The following is a 21,044-nucleotide window of genomic DNA, read 5'->3' on the forward strand; positions in this document are numbered from 1 at the left end:
ATAAAATCAGTATACTCTAGTGATACAACCATACAAATATTTTGAGTAGGGCAACTATAGCGAAGATATGAAACCTGTCCAGGTGCCCATCAGTAGAAGAATAGATTAAGATGTCATATATACACATATTACTTAAGCATAAAGAATAAAATTATGGCATTCTCTGGTAACTGGATGGAAATGGAGAACATCATTGCTGCATGAAATAAATTCATCTCAGAAAATTAAGGGTCAAATATTTTCTCTCATATGCAGAAGCTAAACAAAAGTAATAGAAAAAATAGTGGGTTGAATATCAAAAAGGAAAAGGGAATATCACTGGAGTAGAAGAAGGAGATTAAGAGGAAAGAAGGAGAGACGAGAAAGGGGAGGAAATGCAGAATGGATTTGACAAAATTATGTTATGTGCATGTATAAATATACCACAGTGAGTTCAACTCATATGCATATGCATAAAGTGCCAATATAAATAAATAAATTAAATATGAAAAGGAAGATCAGTAGAGTAGAAAGAGGGTACCAGGGGGAGGGTAGAGGGAAGGGGAAGAAAGTGAAGGAAAGGAAAGAAACGAGAAGGAAAGGGGGCATCAGAAACTGAAATGGAGTAAATTAAACTCTATGCATGAATGATCATGTCAAAATAAATAATATACCAATAAAAGCAAAAAACAACTAACTAACTAAATAAAATACAAAAGAGCATTGATAGTACCTTGAAAATGTAATGAGGAAAAGGAAATTCAAATTGTCAGTTTTCCCCAGAGTTCATTCTTGTGAGATGAGGTTTCAGTGGGACGTCATTATCATTGTTTGTTCCCATTTATACCCTATATCCAGCATAAGAAATCATCATATCAGTCCAGCTTTGCAGAGTCAAGTGGCTTTGGGCATCACCTTCAGCAGAGATCAAGATTAGTGATTCAACAGATTCCTTTGGTCTGTCACCTCCTCACATCATCAAAGTTATTTCCATCTAGTGCAACACAGAAGAAAAACTATACAGCATTGGCCTGCTGAAAAGAAGGAGGGGTATGTCTAAATTCCAGACCATGACTTTTAAAATCTTAGAACATTCTGCTGCAGCCTTTCTTAAGTGTTAATAGAGAAGCAGGTGTCTGTTGACCTGTCTCTCCTTGTCCTCACTCTCAGAGCCACACTCCCGGGTAAGCACAGGTTCCCTAATCATCTCTCCTTTCTTCACAGTATGAAATCAAGGCAGATACTTATTTTGTTTGCTCATTTCAACTCAGGCAATTCATGGGCTTTGCTCTTTCATTGTGAACCTGTATTAACTCATCTCTAAGCTTCTTGTAACCATTTTATTAGTCACATTTATATTGAGACTCGCTATATACAAGGCACTGTGCCAGCCCTGTCATGAATTTACAATTAGGTGCAGATAAAAAACTGGTAAATTACTGATAGATAATTCCAACTAGTACATGCTACATCAAGGCAAAAATAACACACTCATGGACACACAGAATTTGGTCTCATTAACTGTGATGTCACTATTATAGAAAGGGCTTTAACTGTTAAATAGGATTACACAAAATAATGTGATAGAATAAAAGAGAAACAAAAGGAAATTCTGCCTTAAATCTGAGGGCAAACATAGTTACTTTCATGTAATAGGCCTGTCATGTGATATATTTTGGGAAATAGAAGAGGAAAACTTTTGTTTGTTTTAATACAGAAGCCTTCATAGACACCCATCATGGTCTGGAACGATGTTAGCGTGTCCAGTAGCACTTGCCCAATCAAGGTGTTTACCACAGTAGCTAATCATCCTCCCTGTCCCCTTCTAGGCTCTACCATTCTGAACAGGGGATATTCTTTATTCATCTCTCTATCCTGAACACCCATAGTCAACTTTTTGCTTATCATTGTTAATCTTTTTTTTTTTTTTTTTTTTTGGTACTGGGAATTGAACTCAAGGGCACTCAACCACTTAGCCACATCCCCAGTCCTAATTTGTATTTTATTTACTAACAATGTCTCACAGGGTTGCCTGATACCTCACTGTTGCTGAGGCTAGCTTTGAACTTGTAATCCTCCTGCCTCAGCCTCCCAAGCTGCTGGGAATACAGGGGTGCTCCACCGTGTCAGGATTATCTTCATTTAATATAAGTCTACTTTTATCCCTTAACAGTATCTTCTTGAAGCATTATCCCCAATGTAAATCTTCATTACTATTACATATGATGTCATATTAATTTATTGATGGCATCATCCAAGTTTTTGGTAGACTGCTTTCTGAAGACAAAACTAAAGTCCTATGGAAAAAATAATTCAATATTTCTGACTTACATTTAGTCAAATATATTTCCTGATTTCACATACCTATGAAGTATTATTCTGTATTTTCACCTACACCACAGAACTGTTCAATGTCCATAAGATTACAAGATATTTGTAGTAAAGTCTAATACTTTACTAAATTCAGGATAACCCAGGAGTATCCAACTATTTTAGTTTAATAATGCAGTAAGAATCCAATGAAATGCAAATTTTTGGAATACTTTATCAATCTTATCTGAGTCACACTGTTTCCTTTTATAAGAAGTAAAAACAATTTTCCCCCAATAGAAACTTGCTATGTTATACAACTTGGATGAACATGGATGATACTACCCAAAATAAAATAAGCCAATCACAAAAGTACAAACACTCCATGATCTCCTTTAAGGTATTTATAACAGTAAAACTCATGGAAACAGAGAATATGATAATAATAACCAGGGACTGGGAGGTGGGAGAAACAGGGAGTAGTTGTTCAATAGTTACTAATCATAGGTTATGTTAGATGTACAAGTCCTGAAAATGTTCAGTTCAGTATGATGCCTGATGTAAACAATATAGTATTGTACTTCAAAATTGAGAGATCTCATATTCAATATTGCCACAAACAACAATAACAACAAATAAAAAGAACAAAGGGAAACAAGTAAATATTTGGAGGAGATAAGTATGTCAATACCTTGATTGAGGTAGTGGTGTCACTAGTGTTTGCCTAGGACTAAACTAAACAAATTGTATATAATAAACATGTACAGTTTTTGTATATCAATTTTATCTCAATGAAAATGTTAATCAAGTGAACAAATCAAACTTTTTATCCCCTTAGACTGTTTTGGTATTTGGCTTATGATTCATTCACCTTGAAGATGCATCATACAAATGAGGCTAAGATTACTCATGCAAGGTAGGTTGATGGAAAATCTCCAGGAAGTTTTAAGACATTGAAGCACACAGGTACTGTTAGCAAATCAGAACAGGAAGCAGTAGGAATGAAGAGCATGTGTCAGAGTCAGACTTCAGAGGGAGCTGGTCACATGGAATGAGTCAAAGTCCCACATATTTTGTCAGAGTTGCAATGACTGAGCAAGAAAAAATGGAGCTTCTGTGATGGGGATTGGTATTTTGTGGGACAGCCTTGTGAGAGGCCAAGAACACAGAAAAAGTCATCAGCTAGAAAATTGTAAAGAGTAGGAACTATGGGAGAATATATTTCTTTGTTTGTTTTGTGTTTCTGTAGCAAAGTACCACTCACTGGATTATGTATAATGAACGGAAATTTATCTGTCTTACTATATTAGGGGGGTGGGAAGTTTAAGGTCAAAGGGTGCATCTGACAAGGGCCTTCTTGCTGCAGCTTACGGTAGAATGAGCAAGGACAAAAGAGGACACACATGAAATAGAGGAAAGGGAACAAACTAATTCTTATATTAGGAACCCACACCTCTGATGATTAGCCCATTCTCAGAACACCACTAATCCAGTCACCTCATGACTTAATCTCTTCTTAAGGTCCCAGTTCTCAATAGTGTTGCACTGGGGATAAAGTTTGCAATGTATGAACTCTGGAGGACACATTCAAACCATAGCACTATGGAAGCTCAGCTTCAGGAATAGAGGTAAAGTAGAGAGATGTGCTGAAATAAATAACAGCTTTTATATGAGGTAAGTAGGAAGCTCCCAGGTCTGGGTTTACAATATCAGTAACATTTGGGCTTGATCATTAGTTAACAATTCTACTTGAGACATACTTCAGCTTTTCTAGTAAAAGTATAGAATTGGCCCAGAATTAGGGATAGTTGTCCTCTGCAAGAAGTGGCCCATGGAGAGTCTGAAGAAAGCAGGTGTCAAGAAGCAAATTGCTAGGTCCCTACTTAAATATGTAAGAGATTTTCTGACAATCTTTCTAGGTGCTGTGATTTATTCTTCTTTAATTATTTTTATTTATTTTACTATTTGATGATATTTTTCTCTGATGAAGACATAGAAGGAATATTTTAAATTGAGTATGTGTCTGCATTATGTCTATCACTTTTTAATAGAAGCTTAAAATGCCTATGTTTTCCTTGATGATGTATTGAAGAGAAAATTTCCCATGATAACAAAAGATTGGTACAGGTTTTCAGGCTAACCAGCATATTTTTTCATATGTGGAAAAATTTTACTTTATTTTTTTGGATAAAAGTACAATGAACAGATTTTACACAAGTACAGAATATACCAGGCCTAAACTAGATGAGGAGACTTATAGGGTGACATTCAGCAGAATGTTATGATGGGATGTTTTGTGTCAAGAATGGTGATGATGATTATGATGATGATGATGATGATGATGATTTGTTACCAGGGACAGAACCCTGGGGTGTTTAACCATTGAGTCACATGCCCAGCCCATTTTTAATTTTTTTATTTAGAGACAGGGTCTTGCTAAGTTGCTTAAGACCTTGCTAAGTTGCTGAGGCTGACTTTGAATTTGCCATCCTTCTGCCTTAGCCACCCAAGATGCTGGAATCACAGGCCTAAGCACCAGGGTAAATGATTTTATTATTATTTTCTTGTTTTAATTTAATAATACATTTATTTAAATATAAGTAACATTTTATAATTCATCTTTTATGTATGCATTTCAATTTTTTAGCATGTTTATGAAGTCTACAACCATCACTGTGTTCTAATGTAGAATGTTTTCATCACCACCCAAAATAAAGCCCTATACCCATGAGCAGTCCCACCCTAATAACTCCCTTCCCAGTCTCCACCAGACTCTAAGCTTGCTTTCTGTATGTATTTCTCTGTTGTGGACCCATCCTATAAATAGAATAATACAATGTATTGTGTCTGGTTTCTTTCATTTATTATGTTTCAGGTTCATTCATGTTTTGACATATCTTAGTACTTCATTCCTTTTTATTGCAGAATAATACTCTTATCATATGGGCATGCTACATTCGGCTTGTTTATTCTTCACTAGATAAACATGTAGATGCTTCTAATCTTTTAACTCTTAAAAGTACAATTACTCTGGTCATACACATGCAAATTTTTGTGTGTAAGTTTTTTTTTTAATTCTCATATGCGCCCAGCACTGAAATTGCTGGGCTATGTGGTAATCCTATGCTTCATAATTTAAAGAACTGATAAAATGTTTGCCTAAAACTTTGTATATTGTACAGTCCCACCAGCAATTGATGAGGGTTCCAATGCTGTCACATTCTTGTCAACCCTTATATTTCTCTGTCCTGTTGGTTATAGACTTTCTGATGGATGTGAAATGTTTTCTCACTATGGTTATGATTTGAATATCCTTAATAAATTATGAATGATGACTAACATATTTTAAGGGGCTTATTGATCATTTGTATACTTCAAAGAGAAGAATGTTTACTGGAATCCTCTGACATATTTCCAACTGGGCCATTTGTCCTTTTCATTGTTAAATTGTTAGAGTTCTTTTTAAAAATTTTTAAATTTGTTTTAATTAGTTACACATGACAATAGGATGCATTTTTTCACTTTGGAATATTATACATAGATGTATACTGACCACAAGTACTTCCCTGCTATTACTAGTATCCAGCAAAACTACTATTAATTGAAACTACTTTCCAATATAGTGTGTTATTATAGAATTACTATGGATATTTTTTTCAAGGAAAGTAATGTGACTTTTAATGAGGATGTAACTGAAAATTTATTTATACAATATACAAATTTATTTCTCTTTTTCATCTATAAAATTAAATATATTATTTTATGAATGGTTTCTTTGTTTTGCTTTTAGAAAATATGTTTTTGGATTATAATGTCTTTATTTTCTCCTTTTAGTTATACATGATAGTAGGGTACATTTTGCTATATTACATATACCTGAAGTATAACCTAAGTGGATAGTGTTCTTTGAAAGACTTTTTTTTTTTTTTTTTTTACATTTTTATGGTGTCCAACTTACTATTTTTTATGGTGGTCTCTGGTATTTTCTCTGAGAAACCATTATTAAAACTTAAGTCACAAGGGTTCAGTCTTTCTAAAAAATTATTCTTATGTTATTCCTTTTAGTTCTAGGAGCATTTTGTAGTTCATTTATTGTGGATAGTGTGATTTAAAAAAATAAGTCCAAATTAATTTTTATTTTATTTATTTATGTTTTTAAATACTGATGATTGAACCCAGGGCTTTATGGTGCTGGTTCTGTGTTTTACAAAGGAGCTGCATTCCCCAGCCCAAATTATATCTTTTACTCATAGTTATTGTTCTAGCACCATTTGCTCAAAAGAATATAAAAGAATATTTTCCACACTGAATTGCCATGAAATACCTATAGCAACTCAATTGACCCGAGATGTGTTTTAATTTCTGGATTGTCACTCTTATTCCTTGGATCTGCATGTCTATACTTGAGACACAAATCACACCATCTAACTTTGTAATAAAGTTTCAAATAGCAAAATGAGAGCCCTCCAACTTTGTTCTTCTCTTTCAAATTTTTTTTGATACTCTGAATCCTTGCATTTTCGTAAGGATTTTATTATCAGTCTGGATTATGGTTTAGATAGTAGGTGTCCCTGAAAGCTCATGTGTGAGATAATGCAATAACATTTGGAAGTGAAATGATTGGGTTATGGGAGCCTTAACCCAATAAGTGAATTAATCCACTGAATAGCAAGTGAATGCAGGTAGGGCGTGCCTAGCGGAGGTGTGTTTTGGGGGTGTGCCTTTGTGTATCTATTTTGTATTTGTGAGTGCAGTCTCTCTGCTTCTGGATCTTCATGTCTTGAGCTGCTTCTCTCCATTGCATTCTTGAATTATGATGTTCAGCCTCACCTCAAGCCCTGAGGAATGGAGCTGGCTGTCTATGGACTGAGACCTCTAAAGCTGTGAGCCCCCAGATACTTTTCCTTCTCTGAAATTGTTCTTATCAGGTCTTTTAATCACAGTAGTAACAAAGCTGACTACAACAGCCTATCAATGCCCACAAAAAACAGGGCTGGGAGTTGGAAAGAAATGACACCGAATTCCAGATCCATCTGGGTAGTACTAATGTTTACACAGGTGGAGTCACTTGATTAAAGATCTCCATTTGTGGAGATCTTTTTTAATTCAAAATTATCTTTTTATTTTAAGTGAAATGTATTGCATTTAATTTTTTGTTTATTCTTATTTATTTTATTTTATTGTTCATGCTATTTCAAAAGGATTTTTGATTGCTCAGTGCTGAGTTATTTGGCTGATAGGCTATTCTACCATTCCTTCACTTTTATTTAGTTCCAGCAGTTATTTTGGTAGATTCCTTGTGAAATTTTCTATACATAAGATTATCCTATTTATAAGAAAGATAGTGTTACTTCTTGTTTTCCAATATTAATTTATTATACATTTTTTATGATTGCCCTAGCCTGACCTGTAGTATGCTGTTGAATAAAAGTACAGGGAGTGGATATCTTGCCTTGTTCATTAGGAAGAAAGTCTTTCAGCTTTTCATCATTACATGTGATCTTGGTGTGTTTTTCTTTGAATGTTATTGTTATTTTTCACATAAAAAATTAAGAATTTGCTCTTCAGAGGACTGGAGAGGATTACAAAAACAATGGAAAATACTCAGAAAACTAAAATTTACCAAAACAATTCCTTGTGTGTTCAGAGACTGGATCCTACTAATAATATATTTTAAGGCACATAACACACATAGGAATAGTTATATATGATATTTATTGACATGTCACATATTCCTGCTATACCAACATCATTGACTACTGACATAATTCAGGACTGAAAAAAAAATACCTGGCTAAAAAGACAATTAAAGTCTCTCTTATACAAATCATTGTGTGATCAGAAAATAAATAACCTATTTAATTTTTTTCTCTTTCTATTTAGAATTCTCAGAAGAAAATGGCAGAAGGAAATTATTCCACAGTGACTGAGTTCATCCTGGCTGGATTAACAGAAAAACAAGAGCTCCAGGTGCCCCTCTTCCTTCTCTTCCTAGGAATCTATGTGTTCACAGTGGTGGGGAACCTGGGGATGATCACACTGATTAGGCTGAGCTCTCACCTGCACACCCCCATGTACTATCTCCTCAGCAATCTCTCCTTCATTGATTTCTGTCAATCCACTGTGATTGTCCCCAAAATGCTGGTCAACTTTGTGATGGAGAAAAACATCATCTCCTACCCTGAATGCATGACTCAATTCTACTTTTTCATTAGTTTTGCAATTGCAGAGTGTCACATGTTGGCTGTAATGGCATATGACCGCTATGTTGCCATCTGTAACCCCTTACTGTACAATGTTACCATGTCTAATCAAGTCTGTTTATGGTTGGTATTTGGGGTATATAGCATAAGCTTGATTGGTTCCATAGTTCACACAACCTACATGCTAAGAGTGCTTTTCTGTAAGGATGATATGATAAACCATTACTTCTGTGATTTTTTTCCTCTACTAGAGCTCTCTTGCTCCAGTACATTTATAAATGAGGTAGTAGGTCTGTCTTCAAGTGCATTTAACATCTTTTTACCAACCATGACAATCCTTAGCTCCTACATCTTCATCATAGCCAGCATCCTGCGCATTCGCTCCACTGAGGGCAGAGCCAAAGCCTTCAGCACCTGCAGCTCCCACATCTCAGCTGTTGGTCTCTTCTTTGGTTCTCTAGCATTCATGTACCTACAGCCATCATCAGTCAGCTCTGTGGACCAAGGTAAAGTGTCTTCTGTGTTTTACACTATTATTGTGCCCATGCTAAACCCTCTGATCTACAGCCTGAGGAATAAGGATGCCAAAGTGGCCCTAAGTAAACTCCTTGGAAATAGAAGTTTCTGAAAGATAATTATTCTTTAGCAAACATTTATAATTTGTGCAGATTTAATAAGGAAGCAGTTCTGTGACAATGGAAGTCCAGAAGACATGAGATTGTTTGCTTGCACTTGATTATGTAGAAGAAGGGTGCCAAGGACAGGATTGGATTCACAGCATCAAACACATTGAAGACAGCACCCCACTGGGAAACCCCAGAATCCATCTACTCTGGGTAACCTGTAGAACCTCCCAATATTTGAAAAAGTTCTTCAAAGTTCTCAAAATGTAAAATATTATTCATATTTTATATGTTTGAGACATGAGTATTTTCAGGCAAAATTCATTTACATTAAATCAGGAAATAAATTTATATGATCATTATTCTTTGTAACTATCAATAGTTTATGTACCTGGCCTTCTTAACTAAGTGTCTCAGCAAGTATTTCTGAAATAGTGATCTAAAACAAATGGTTTTAGGACCGGGGTTGTGGCTCAGAGGTAGAGTGTGTGCGTTCCCCGTGTGGAGCCCTTGGTTTTATTCTCAGCACCACATAAAAATAAATAAAAAATAAAAAATAAATAGCTTTAACTATTTGGAATATACAAAATATAACCTCTAATTTTTACTAAGTGTATAGAACAATATTAAGTATTACTGAGGAACATAATGAGTAATGAGATTATGTCTATTCAGGAAATAATAATAGTGACACCAGTCTTGGTTATGAGAACAGGTTCCACTGGTTTTGAAGACTGAACACTTGATAAATTCCATGACAAGTGTAGAAAGCACATTTTATTTGAGAAAAGAGATAGCAATAGACTTCTCCAAACAGAAGGGATCCCAAAGCTGGGTGTCCATGGTAGTGGACATGACTTGCTCCTTAATAGACATCAGAACCCCACCTTCTCTTTTTTTTTGGTGGGTGGTATCAGGGATTGAACTCAGGGCACTCAACCACTGAGCCACATGCACAGCTCCAGATTGTATTTTATTTAGAGTCAGAGTCTCACTGAGTTGCTTACCACCTCACTTTTGCTGAGGCTGGCTTTGAACTCAGGATCCTCTTGCCTCACCCTCCTGAGCAAGCCAGGCAAGCTGCTGGAATTACAGGTGTTTGCCCAGCCCCACCTTCACTTTTTTCTCTGCATCCCAGCCTAAGAGCAGGAAGGAGCAAGTGCACAGGGGTAATCTTTAGCAACCCATTGAACTGGGAAGTGTAATCCCAGAGGTTAGCTGTTTGCAACCCATAGTCCTCTCTGTTTGATAACCAGTGATAATGAGTCATCACCCTCTCTCAACTCCCATTATTCCTCATCTATACTGACTACTAAACCGTCACCCCCTGCCTCATTTTGTTGATGAATGTGACATATCCTGTCCCCTCAGGCCAGGTGGGGCTGCTTTTCAGCAAAAGAAAACGTGTAGGAATTCTGTACATTGTGCTCCTTTAACCACTTGTTCCCAAATCCACACTTATCTGTCCCCTTCCATCCCCCCTCAAGGATTTTAGGACCCTAAATTCTTTATGGTATTTGGATGTTGACTCATTCTGACTACTTCCTGCTGAAAAGACATGACATCTAAAGGAAGGAAACCCAAAGTTCTTATTCTCCTTCAGGAGGGGCATGCAGAGTTAAGGGTTCTTAGCATCAGGATAGTCCAAATGTCCCTAGGACTATTGCATGTGTGACTGAATGAAGGGCACACAAAGCAGGAGTTTGATAATAAAATAATCAATAAGACAGCAAAGCATACTTTTTAGAAACAATTAGCATGAAACAATGAGTGTTATTGGCTCGTCTCTGAAAATCATGAAGATGGTAACTCATTAACGCTCTATGGATTATTAATATATAGGTCCCATATAGATGGGATCCATATGTCACTGATTTGTGAGTGGAGGCCAGTTAAGGATTTAGAAACATTAGCAGAGTTGTTAGAATCATATACACAACATTTAGTTTTTATAATGCCACAGATGTCCCCATAAGATTTAGTTAAGCTACTAATGCCATGTGATTTTTGAAAATACCTTTCTATTAGCATTACCTCTGTGTTAAGCAGGGACCCCTTTATTTCTGTCACTTAAGTTTACACAATCATTCTAGCAAACACAGACTCAGTCTGCCTATAGAGGAAATTATGAATATTTGTAGGTCTTAAATTGACTCAACAAAAAACAAAACAACAATAACAACAAAAAACCTCTGACTATGATAATCTTTTGATAGTTATCAGACACTCCTGCCTAAGAACCCTTCTTTATACCCTCCAGTTTTACCTACTTTTTGTGTGGCTGACACAAACGTACATCTCAAGTTTCATTAAAAGAACTAATGTCTTTCCTTTTAAAATGTCCATATATTGCTGTGTTTTGGTTATAATTCTCCTGCATGTTTAAGACCAAGTTGGTCAAATTGAGCTTGTTCTTATATACTATTAAAATCAGTTGACATTCATCAAAGTGTCACTCTTGGTAACTTTGGAGCAGCCTCTTAGCTTCTCAAGTATCATATGCCAGGATACGTCATGGTCTTCCTGACGACATATGGCTTCTCTTGGAAGTACCAACAACATTTTCTTCTCCAATAATGCTCATCTTTACAGCATGTGTACTGGTTGGCTTCTTGTTCTCCATGTCCCATTGATCCCCCTGTATGGGAAGTCATGTGGCCCAGACTTGCACAGCCCTTAGAGAGATCCTCTTGTTCCATGGATTTCAGCTAATCTCAGAGAGAAAGAGCCAAATATTGGCTATTTTCTTTCTTGGACCTTTTATTTTCCTAGCTTTAGTCTTCAAGTTTTAGTTTTAAACATCTAACAAGCCAGCTCTACAAATCTTAAAGTTCAAGTACTGGATTTCAATTTTAATATCAAAGATTTTATAGCTACTTACCACTGCCTTTATAATTTTTTTTAAAAATTTCTAATTTGTTGTATATAACAGGAGAATGCATTACAATTCATATTACACATATAGAGCACTTTTTTCATATCTCTGGTTGTATACAAAGTATATTTCCACCATTCATGTCTTCATAAATGTAGTTATGGAAATGATATCCATCTCATTCCATCATCTTTTTTACACCCCTTGCCCTCTCCCTTCTCCTCCCTCCCCATTGCCCTATCTAGAGTTTATCTAATCTTCACATGATTCCTCTCCCACCCACACTATTAATCAGCCTCCTTATATCAGAGAGATATTCAGCATTTGGTTTTTTGGGGATTGGCTAACTTCACTTAGCATTATATTCTCCAACTCCATTCATTTACCTGAAAATATCATGATTTTATTCTCTTTAATTTCTGAATAATATTCCATTGTGCATAAATACCACATTTTCTTTATCCATTCATCCACTGATGGGCATTTAGGTTGATTTCACAGTTTAGCTATTGTGAATTGTGCTGCAATAAACATTGGTGTGACTGTGTCCCTGTAGTATGTTGTTTTTAAGTCCTTTGGGTGTAGGCCAAGGAGTGGTATAGCTGGGCCAAATGGTGGTTCCATTCTCAGATTTCCAAGGAATCTCCATACTGCTTTCCATATTGGCTGGACCAGTTTGCAGTCCCACCAGTTTCTCCCCACATCCTCGCCAACACTTATTGTTGTTTGTATTCTTAATAGCTGCCATTCTGATTGAAGTGAGATGAAATCTTAGAGTAGTTTTGATTTGCATTTCTCTAATAACTAGAGATGTTGAAAATTTTATATATTTGCTGATTAATTGTATATCACCTTCTAAGAAGTGTCTGTTCAGTTCCTTGATCCACTTAATAATTGGGCTATTTGTTATTTTGGTGTTTAGCTTTTTGAGTTCTTTATGTACCCTAGATATTAGTGCTCTGTCTGATGTGCAAGTGGAAAAAAATCGCTCCCAATCTGTAGGCTCTCTATTCACGTCACTGATTGTTTCTTTTGCTGAAAAGAAGCTTTAGTTTAAATCCATACCATTTATTAATTCTTGATTTTAATTCTTGTGCTGTCGGAGTCTTATTAAGAAGTAGAGGCCTAATCCAATATGGAGATTGGGGCCTACTTTTTCTTCTATTAGATGCAGGGCCTCTCTTTAATTCTTAGGTCCTTGATTCACTTTGAGTTAAATTTTGTGCATAGTGAGAGATAGGGGTGTAATATCATTTCTTTGCATATGGATTTCCAGTTCTTCCAGCACCATTGGTTGAAGAGGCTATTTTTTCTCCAATGTATGTTTTTTGGTGTCTTTGTCTAATATAAGATAATTATAATTATGTGGGTTAGTCTCTTGGAATAGTTATTGGGTCTGAATGGCCTGGTGGTCCCATGAGATTTTAGAGTTAGGGCTGAGAAACTTTTGAACGATGGTGAAGACAGTTTGATTTTCCATTGACATTTATTTTATTTTATTTTTTTATTCTGTAACATCTATACCATATTAGGGAGGTTTTTAAGCATCAGTGTGTGGAGAATGGTGATATATGAATGGTGTTTTTCAGTGTTGTATTCTTATATTTTTTATTATTTTACTTTGTATCTTCCTCTCATTTGTCTGTTTTCATGGATTTCCTTTCGACATTTTCTCCAACCAATAGCCAATCTCTGTTGGCTTATTCTCCTCTCTTCCTATGAATTTTTGCTTCTAGCTTCTCTCTTCCTCCCTCATGAATATCATGTATTATGCTACATCTGTTCTCTCATCCACCATTTGAAATTTTTAAATCATTTTAGCAAATTTTCTGTTTATCCTGTAGATAGTTATTGAATTCATCATTTTAGTTTATTGTGAGAAAGTAGCAGATGCCTTTGTGTGATTATGATTATGATTATTATCATTAAGGCTATATATTGTTTACACTGGATGCTGTTGATATTGCTCTCACACTTAAAGGCAAGGTATTGGATGCTTTTAGGGACAATTTAAGTCCACAGAGTAGAATCTGTACTGCCTCAGGTCCATACTGATAGATGGAAAAACATACAAGCAACATTAAAAAACAAGGGAAAATAACACCCCAAACAAACCAAGATGCTCCAATAACAGAATCCACTAACAACATAGTAGAAGAAATGTCCAAGAATGAGGTCATATTGTACATAGTTAAATTGATCTAGAAAATAAAGGATGGTATAAAGAGTAAACTCAAGAGAAAATATAGAAAGTGAATGATAAATTCAACAGAGATTAAAAAAAAAGCCAAGCAGAAATTCTTAAAATTAAGGAGTCAATAAGTCAAATTATAAATTCAATGGAAAGCATCACCAACAGACTAGATCACTTAAAAGACAGAACTTCATGTAATGAAGACAAAATATATAATCTTGAAAATAAGTTGACCATGTAGAGATGATGGTAAGAAACCATGAACAGAACTTCTGAGAATTATGGAATAACATGAAAAGGCCAAACTTAAGAGTTATTGGCATAGATTAAGGAGCAGAGATACAAACCAAAGAAATGCACAATATTTTCAATGATGTAATATCACAAAATTTCCCAAACCTAAAGAAAGAAATGGAAAATCAAATACAAGAGGCTTATGGGACCCCAAATGTAGAAAAATAGAGCAAATCTGCACCAATACATGTTATAATGAGAATGACTAAGATTCAGAATTAGGATAAAATCTTAAGGGCCATGAGAGGGAAAAAACAAAAAAGAAACCAAGCTACATATAGGGTCAAACCATTCACATCTTAACTAATTTCTCAACCCAGACCCTCAAAGCCAGGAGGTCCTAGAATAATATATTTCAATCTCTGAAAGAAAATGGATGCAGGCCAAGAATTTTTTATCCAGCAAAATTAAGTTTCAGATTTGAAGATGAAATAAAAATCTTTGATGATAAACAAAAATTTAAAAATTCACAACCAGAAAGTCTTTACTACAGAACATGCTTAACAAAATATTCCATGAGGATAAAAAAAAAATTGAAAACTAGGAAAGGAAGCAACTACCACTCAAGGAATAGTCAGTAAAAGAAGAAACTACATCAAATTAAAAAGCAGAAATAAATTAAAATGACAGGAAATACAAATGTATCTCAATAATAACCTTGAATGTTAATGGCCTAAACTCATCAGTCAAAAGACAGACAGGCAGATAGTATTAAAAAAAACAAGACCTAGGGTGTGATTGTGGCTCAGAGATAGAGTGCCTGACAGGCATGTGTGAAGCACTGGGTTCAATCCTCAGCACCACATAAAAATAAATAAATAAAATAAAAGTATTTTGCTCATCTATAATTTAAAAAAAAAAGAAAGTAAAGAAAAATTTTAAAAAACAAGAAGACCCAACAATATGTTGTCTTTAATACTTGTGTCATAGGCAAAGACATCCACAGTCTGAGGTTAAAGGATGCAAAAATATATGACTCATATGTGTGTAAACAAGCAGTAGTTTCCATCCTCAATTCAGATAAAGTAGACTTCAAGCCAAAGATAATCACAGGGGACAAAGAAGGACATTTGATACTAATTAAGGGAATTATATATCAGCAAGATGAAATAGTTGTTAATATTTTTTCCCTAAACAATGTAGCATCTACACACATCAAAAAAACCCTTCTCAATTTCAAGAATCAAATAGATCACAACATGATAATACTGGGTGACTTTAACACACCTCTCTCACTTTTGGACAGAGATCTTCCAAACAAAAACTAAACAAAAAACTATAGAACAAAATCATATAATCAATGATTTAGAGTTAACCAACATATATAGAATATTTCATCCATCAATGAGTGAATATATTTTCTTCTTGGTAGCACATAACTCCTTCTCTGAAATAGAACGTTATCTTATGCCACAAAGCAACTCTTAGTAAATGCACAAAAAACAAATCAAAACAAACAAACAAACAAACATGGAATACCTGCATGCATTTTATAAGATCCTAATGGAATGAAATTAGAAATAAATGATAAAATAAGAAATAGATGCTACTTCAACACCTGAAGACTAAATAATATGCTATTGAGTGATGAATGGATAGTAAAAAAAATCATGGAGAAAATTTTTAATAAATTAGAGGTAGATGAACACATCAATAAGACATATCAAAATCTCTGGGGTAGGATGAAGGCAATACTAGGAGGAAATCTTATTGCATTGAGTTCATTCATTAAAAGAAGTAAAACTCAACAAATAAAAGACCTAACATTACATCTCAAACCCCTGGAAAAAAGAAGAACAAATCAGCACCAAAAGCAGTAGAAGACAGAAAATAATTAAAATCAAAGCTGAATTCAATGAAATTGAAACAAAAAAAATAATTTAAAAAATTAACAAAACAAAAAAGCAGGTTCTGTGAAAAACTAAATTAAATTGATAAAACTTTAGTAAACCTAATGAAAAGAAGGAGAGAGAAAACTCAAATTACTAAAATTTGTGTTAAAAAAGGAAATATAATAAACATATTTGAAATGCAGAAGATAATTTGAAACTATCTTGAAAATTTATACTCCAGTAAAATAAATAATCTCAAAGACATCAACAAATTTCTAGAGACATATGACCTACCTGAATTGAATGAGGATGTCATACATCATTTAAACAGATCAACTTCGAGGAATGAAATAGCAAATGCCATTAAAAGTCTATCAAACAAGAAAAACCCAGGAGCAGAGGCATTTTCAGTCAACTTCTACAAGACCTTCAAAGAAGAATCAACACCAATACTCCTTAAATTAATCCAGGAAATAGAAAGAATAAAATCCTTCTAAACTCATTCTATGAGGCTACTATCACCCTGATACCAAAACTAGTCAAAGACACATCAAGGAAAGAACATTTTAGACCAGTATCCTTGATGAACATGAATGCAAAAGTTCTCAATGAAATTCTGGCAAATCTCCACACTGCTTTCCATAGTGGTTGCACCAATTTGCAGTCCCACCAGCAATGTATGGGTGTACCTTTTTCACCACATTTTGCAAACATGTATTCTTGATGATTGCCACTCTGATGGGAGTGAGATGAAATGATAGAGTAGTTTTGATTTGTATTTCTCTAATTGTTAGAGATGTTGAACACTTTTTTATATATTTGTTGATCAACTGTATTTCTTCTTCTGTAAAGTGTCTATTCAGTTCCTTAGCCCGTTTATTGATTGGGTTATTTGTGTGTGTGTGTGTGTGTGTGTGGTGTTAAGATTTTTGAGTTCTTTATATATCCTGTGATTAATGCTTTATCAGAAGTGAATGTGGTAAAGATTTTCTCTGAAACTGTAGGCTTTCTCCTCACTTTATTAATTATTTTCTTTGCTGAGAAAAAGCATTTTAATTTGAATTCATCCTATTTATTAATTCTTGATGTTACTATTTGAGGTTTAGGAGTCTGTTAAGGAAGACTGAGCCTAGGCCGACATGGTGAAGATTTGGGCCTTTTTTTTCTTCTATTAGACACAGGGTCTCTGTTCCAGTGCCTAATCTTTGATCCACTTTGAGATAATTTTTTTTTGTGCAGGGTGAGAGATAGAGGTTTAATTACATTTTGCTACATATGGATTTCCAGGTTTGCCAGCACCATTTATCAAATAGACTATCTTTTCTCCAGTGAATATTTTTGGCACCTTTGTCTAGTATAACATAACCATATTTATGTGGGTTTGTCTCTATGTCCTTTATTCTACCATTGGTCAACGTGTCTATTTTAGTGCCAGTACCATGCCAGTTGTATTACTATAGCTCTGTAATATAGTTTAAGGGCTGGTATTGTGATGCCTCCTGCTTCACTTTTCTTGCTAAGAATTGTTTTAGCTATACTGGGTCTCTTATTTTTCCAAATAACCCTTTGACCCAGCTATTTCACTCCTTGGTTTATACCCAAAGGACTTAAAATCAGCATACTGTAGTGACACAGCCACATCAATATTTATAGCAGCTCAATTCACAATAGCTAGACTATGGAACCAACTTAGGTGTCCCTCAGTAGATAAATGGATAAAGAAAATGTGGTATATATACTCAGTGGAATATTACTTAGCTTTAAAGAAGAGTGAAACTATAGCATTTGCCAGTAAATGGTTAGAGTTGGAGAATATCATGCTAAGCGAAATAATCCAGTCCCAAAAACCTGAGGCTGAATGTTTTTTCTAATACACAGATGCTAATTCACAATAAGGTGGTGGTGGGTGGGGGGGAGCTAAGGAAGAGTAGCATTACCTTAGATTAGGTAGAGGAAAATGATGTGAAGGGAAGGGATGGGATGTGGGGATAGGAAAGATAGTAGAATGAAACAAACATTATTACTGTATGTATATATGTGACTGCATGAGCAATATGATTCTGCAACATGTACACTCAGAAAAATGAAAAATTATATCCCATCTATGTATGATATATCAAAGTTCATAAATGCATTGTACTGTCATGCATAACTAATTAAAACAAAAATAAAGAGCTGACTGTGCCTGATGGCACATCTGATGCAAAGTTGGGTGGGGTAGAGAGGAGGGGGTAGTAGCTGGGGGTGCTGGGAGAAGGAGGAGGTGGGAATCACTTAAAAATTGCACCCAAGCAGGACCCAAAGCCGAAATTCCAGGAGGGTGAGCGAGTGCTGTGCTTTCATGGGCCTCTACTTTATGAAGCAAAGTGCATTAAGGTTGCCATAAAGGACAAACAAGTGAAATACTTTATACATTACAGTGGTTGGAATAAAAATTGGGATGAATGGTTTCCAGAGAGCAGAGTGCTCAAGTACGTGGACACCAATATACAGAAACAGCAAGAACTCCAAAAAGCCAATCAGGAGCAGTATGCAGAGGGGAAGAGAGGGGCTGCTCCAGGAAGAGGACATCTGGTCTGCAACAGAAAAATGTTGAAATGAAAACCAAAAAGAACAGAAAACACCCGGAAATGGAGATGGTGGCAGTACCAGTGAGATACCTCAGCCTCCTCGGAAGAAAAGGGCCCAGGTAGATACTACTGTTGAAAATGAAGAAACATTTATGAACAGAGTTGAAGTTAAAGTAAAGGTTCCTGAAGAGCTAGAACCTTGGCTTGTTGATGACTGGGACTTAATTACCAGACAAAAACAGCTGTTTTATCTTCCTTTGAAGAAGAAGAATGTGGATTCTGTTCTTGAGGATTATGCAAATTTCAAGAAATCTCGAGGAAGCACAGATAATAAGGAGTATGCTGTTAATGAAGTTGTGGAAGGAATAAAATAATACTTCAATGTATTGCTGGGCACTCAACTGCTCTACAAGTTTGAGAGACCACAGTATGCTGAAATCCTTGCAGATCATCCTGATGCACCCATGTCCCAGGTGTATGGAGCACCCCATCTACTGAGATTATTTGTACAAATTGGAGCAATGTTGGCCTATACACCTCTGGATGAGGAGAGCCTTGTTTTATTACTGAATTATCTTCAAGATTTCCTCAAGTACCTGGCAAAGAATTCTGCAACTTTGTTTAGTGCCAGCGATTATGAAGTCGCCCCTCCTGAATACCATCTGAAAGCAGTGTGAGGGGGTGTTTTCATTCACTGTGTTTGTATCTCTGTAACCACATTTTTGTTCTTAGTCCTTCTCTTGTACAAATGATGTACTTTGAAGATGTTAGTGTATGACAGAATTGATGTTTGTTTTCTGTTTGAATTTAAACAGAGAAAATAAAAGGGGTTACTGCTCTTTTTTTCCTTTCTTTCAAAGTTGCTACCAGTGTATTCAATGATGGACAACAGAGAAACATGATGTAGAATGTTTGCCTAGTTGACAAAACTGCTTTTGAATGCTGGTGGTTCTATTCCTTTGACACTACACACTTTTATAATATGTGTTAATGCTATATGACAAAATGCCCTGATTCCTAGTGCCAAAGGTTCAATGTATATAACTGAACACACTCATCCATTTGTGCTCCCTTTTTTTTTTTAAATGGTGCTTAAAGTAAAGAGTCCATCCTTCTCAAGTCAACCATGTTGTTCCTTAGGCATTATATCTTTGCTCAAATTGCTGAAAAATGATGGCTTGGTTTTTGTATTTGTGTCTCATGCATGTTTTAGCATGATAGACTCAATGAATTGTGTAGCTACAGTTTTCTGGAAAAGTCAATTTTTTAGGAATAGTTTTTCAAATCTTCAGTAAATTTTTTCAAAAAAGGAAAAAGAATTAGCAAATTACATACAAAACATATTAGAAAGAGTTCACCATAATCAAGTGGAGTTCATACAAGAGATGCAGGTTGGTCCAGCATATGGAAATCAATAAACATAGTAAATCATGTCAATAGACTTAACAACAAGAATCATATGATCATCTCAATAGATGTAGAAAAAGCATTTGACAAAAATACAACACCGTATCATGTTCAAAACACTAGAAAAACTAGGGATAGTAGGAACAGACCTCAACATCATAAAAACTATCTATACTAAACCCAAGGACAATATCATTGTAAATGGTGAAAAATCTACGCATTTCCTCTAAAAACTGGAACAAAACAAGGATACCCTTTTTCATCACTTTTATTCATCCATGTTCTTGTAACTCTAGCCAGAGCAATTAGAAGAAAGAAATTAAAGGCTTACAAATAGGTAATGAAGAACACAAACTATCACTATTTGCTGATGACATGGTTCTATACTTAGAAGGTCCAAAAAATTCCATGAGAAAACTGGATATAAAATCACCACCCACAAATCAAACATATTCTGATACACCCATTATGAATCCACTTGCAAGATAAATTAGGAAAACTACCCCATTCACAATAGCCTCAAAAAAAAAAGTACTTGGGAATCAATCTAAATAAAGAGGTAAAAGACCTCTACAATGAAAACCACAGAACACTAAAGAAAGAAATTAAAGAAGACATTAGTTGAGAAGATCTCCCATGCTCCTGGATAGGCAGAATTAATATTGTCAAAATGGCCATACAATCAAAAGTGTTATACAGATTTAATGCAACTCCTATTAAAATTTCAACAATGTTCTTCAAAGAAATAGAAAAAGCA

General features: G+C 35.1%; 1 protein-coding gene and 1 pseudogene across 1 annotated transcript; both read left to right on the top strand.

The window, feature by feature from the left end:
* Window positions 1-8,181: 8,181 nt before the first annotated feature.
* Window positions 8,182-9,120, top strand: LOC143391076 (olfactory receptor 8G50-like). The gene has a single exon (XM_076843639.2). It carries the CDS (start codon window positions 8,188-8,190, stop codon window positions 9,118-9,120), a length of 933 nt encoding a protein of 310 aa, XP_076699754.2. The 5' UTR covers window positions 8,182-8,187.
* Window positions 9,121-10,881: 1,761 nt separating this feature from the next.
* LOC143386941 (mortality factor 4-like protein 1 pseudogene) lies at window positions 10,882-19,557 on the top strand (annotated as a pseudogene).
* The last annotated feature ends 1,487 nt before the right edge of the window (window positions 19,558-21,044 follow it).

Source organism: Callospermophilus lateralis, chromosome 2 (genome assembly GCF_048772815.1).
Source record: "Callospermophilus lateralis isolate mCalLat2 chromosome 2, mCalLat2.hap1, whole genome shotgun sequence".
In the NCBI taxonomy this organism is placed as follows: domain Eukaryota; kingdom Metazoa; phylum Chordata; class Mammalia; order Rodentia; family Sciuridae; genus Callospermophilus; species Callospermophilus lateralis.

Bases quoted from the DNA above. Each gene is read 5' to 3' on its own strand.
- LOC143391076 (XM_076843639.2), top strand. From the start codon at position 8,188: ATGGCAGAAGGAAATTATTCCACAGTGACTGAGTTCATCCTGGCTGGA.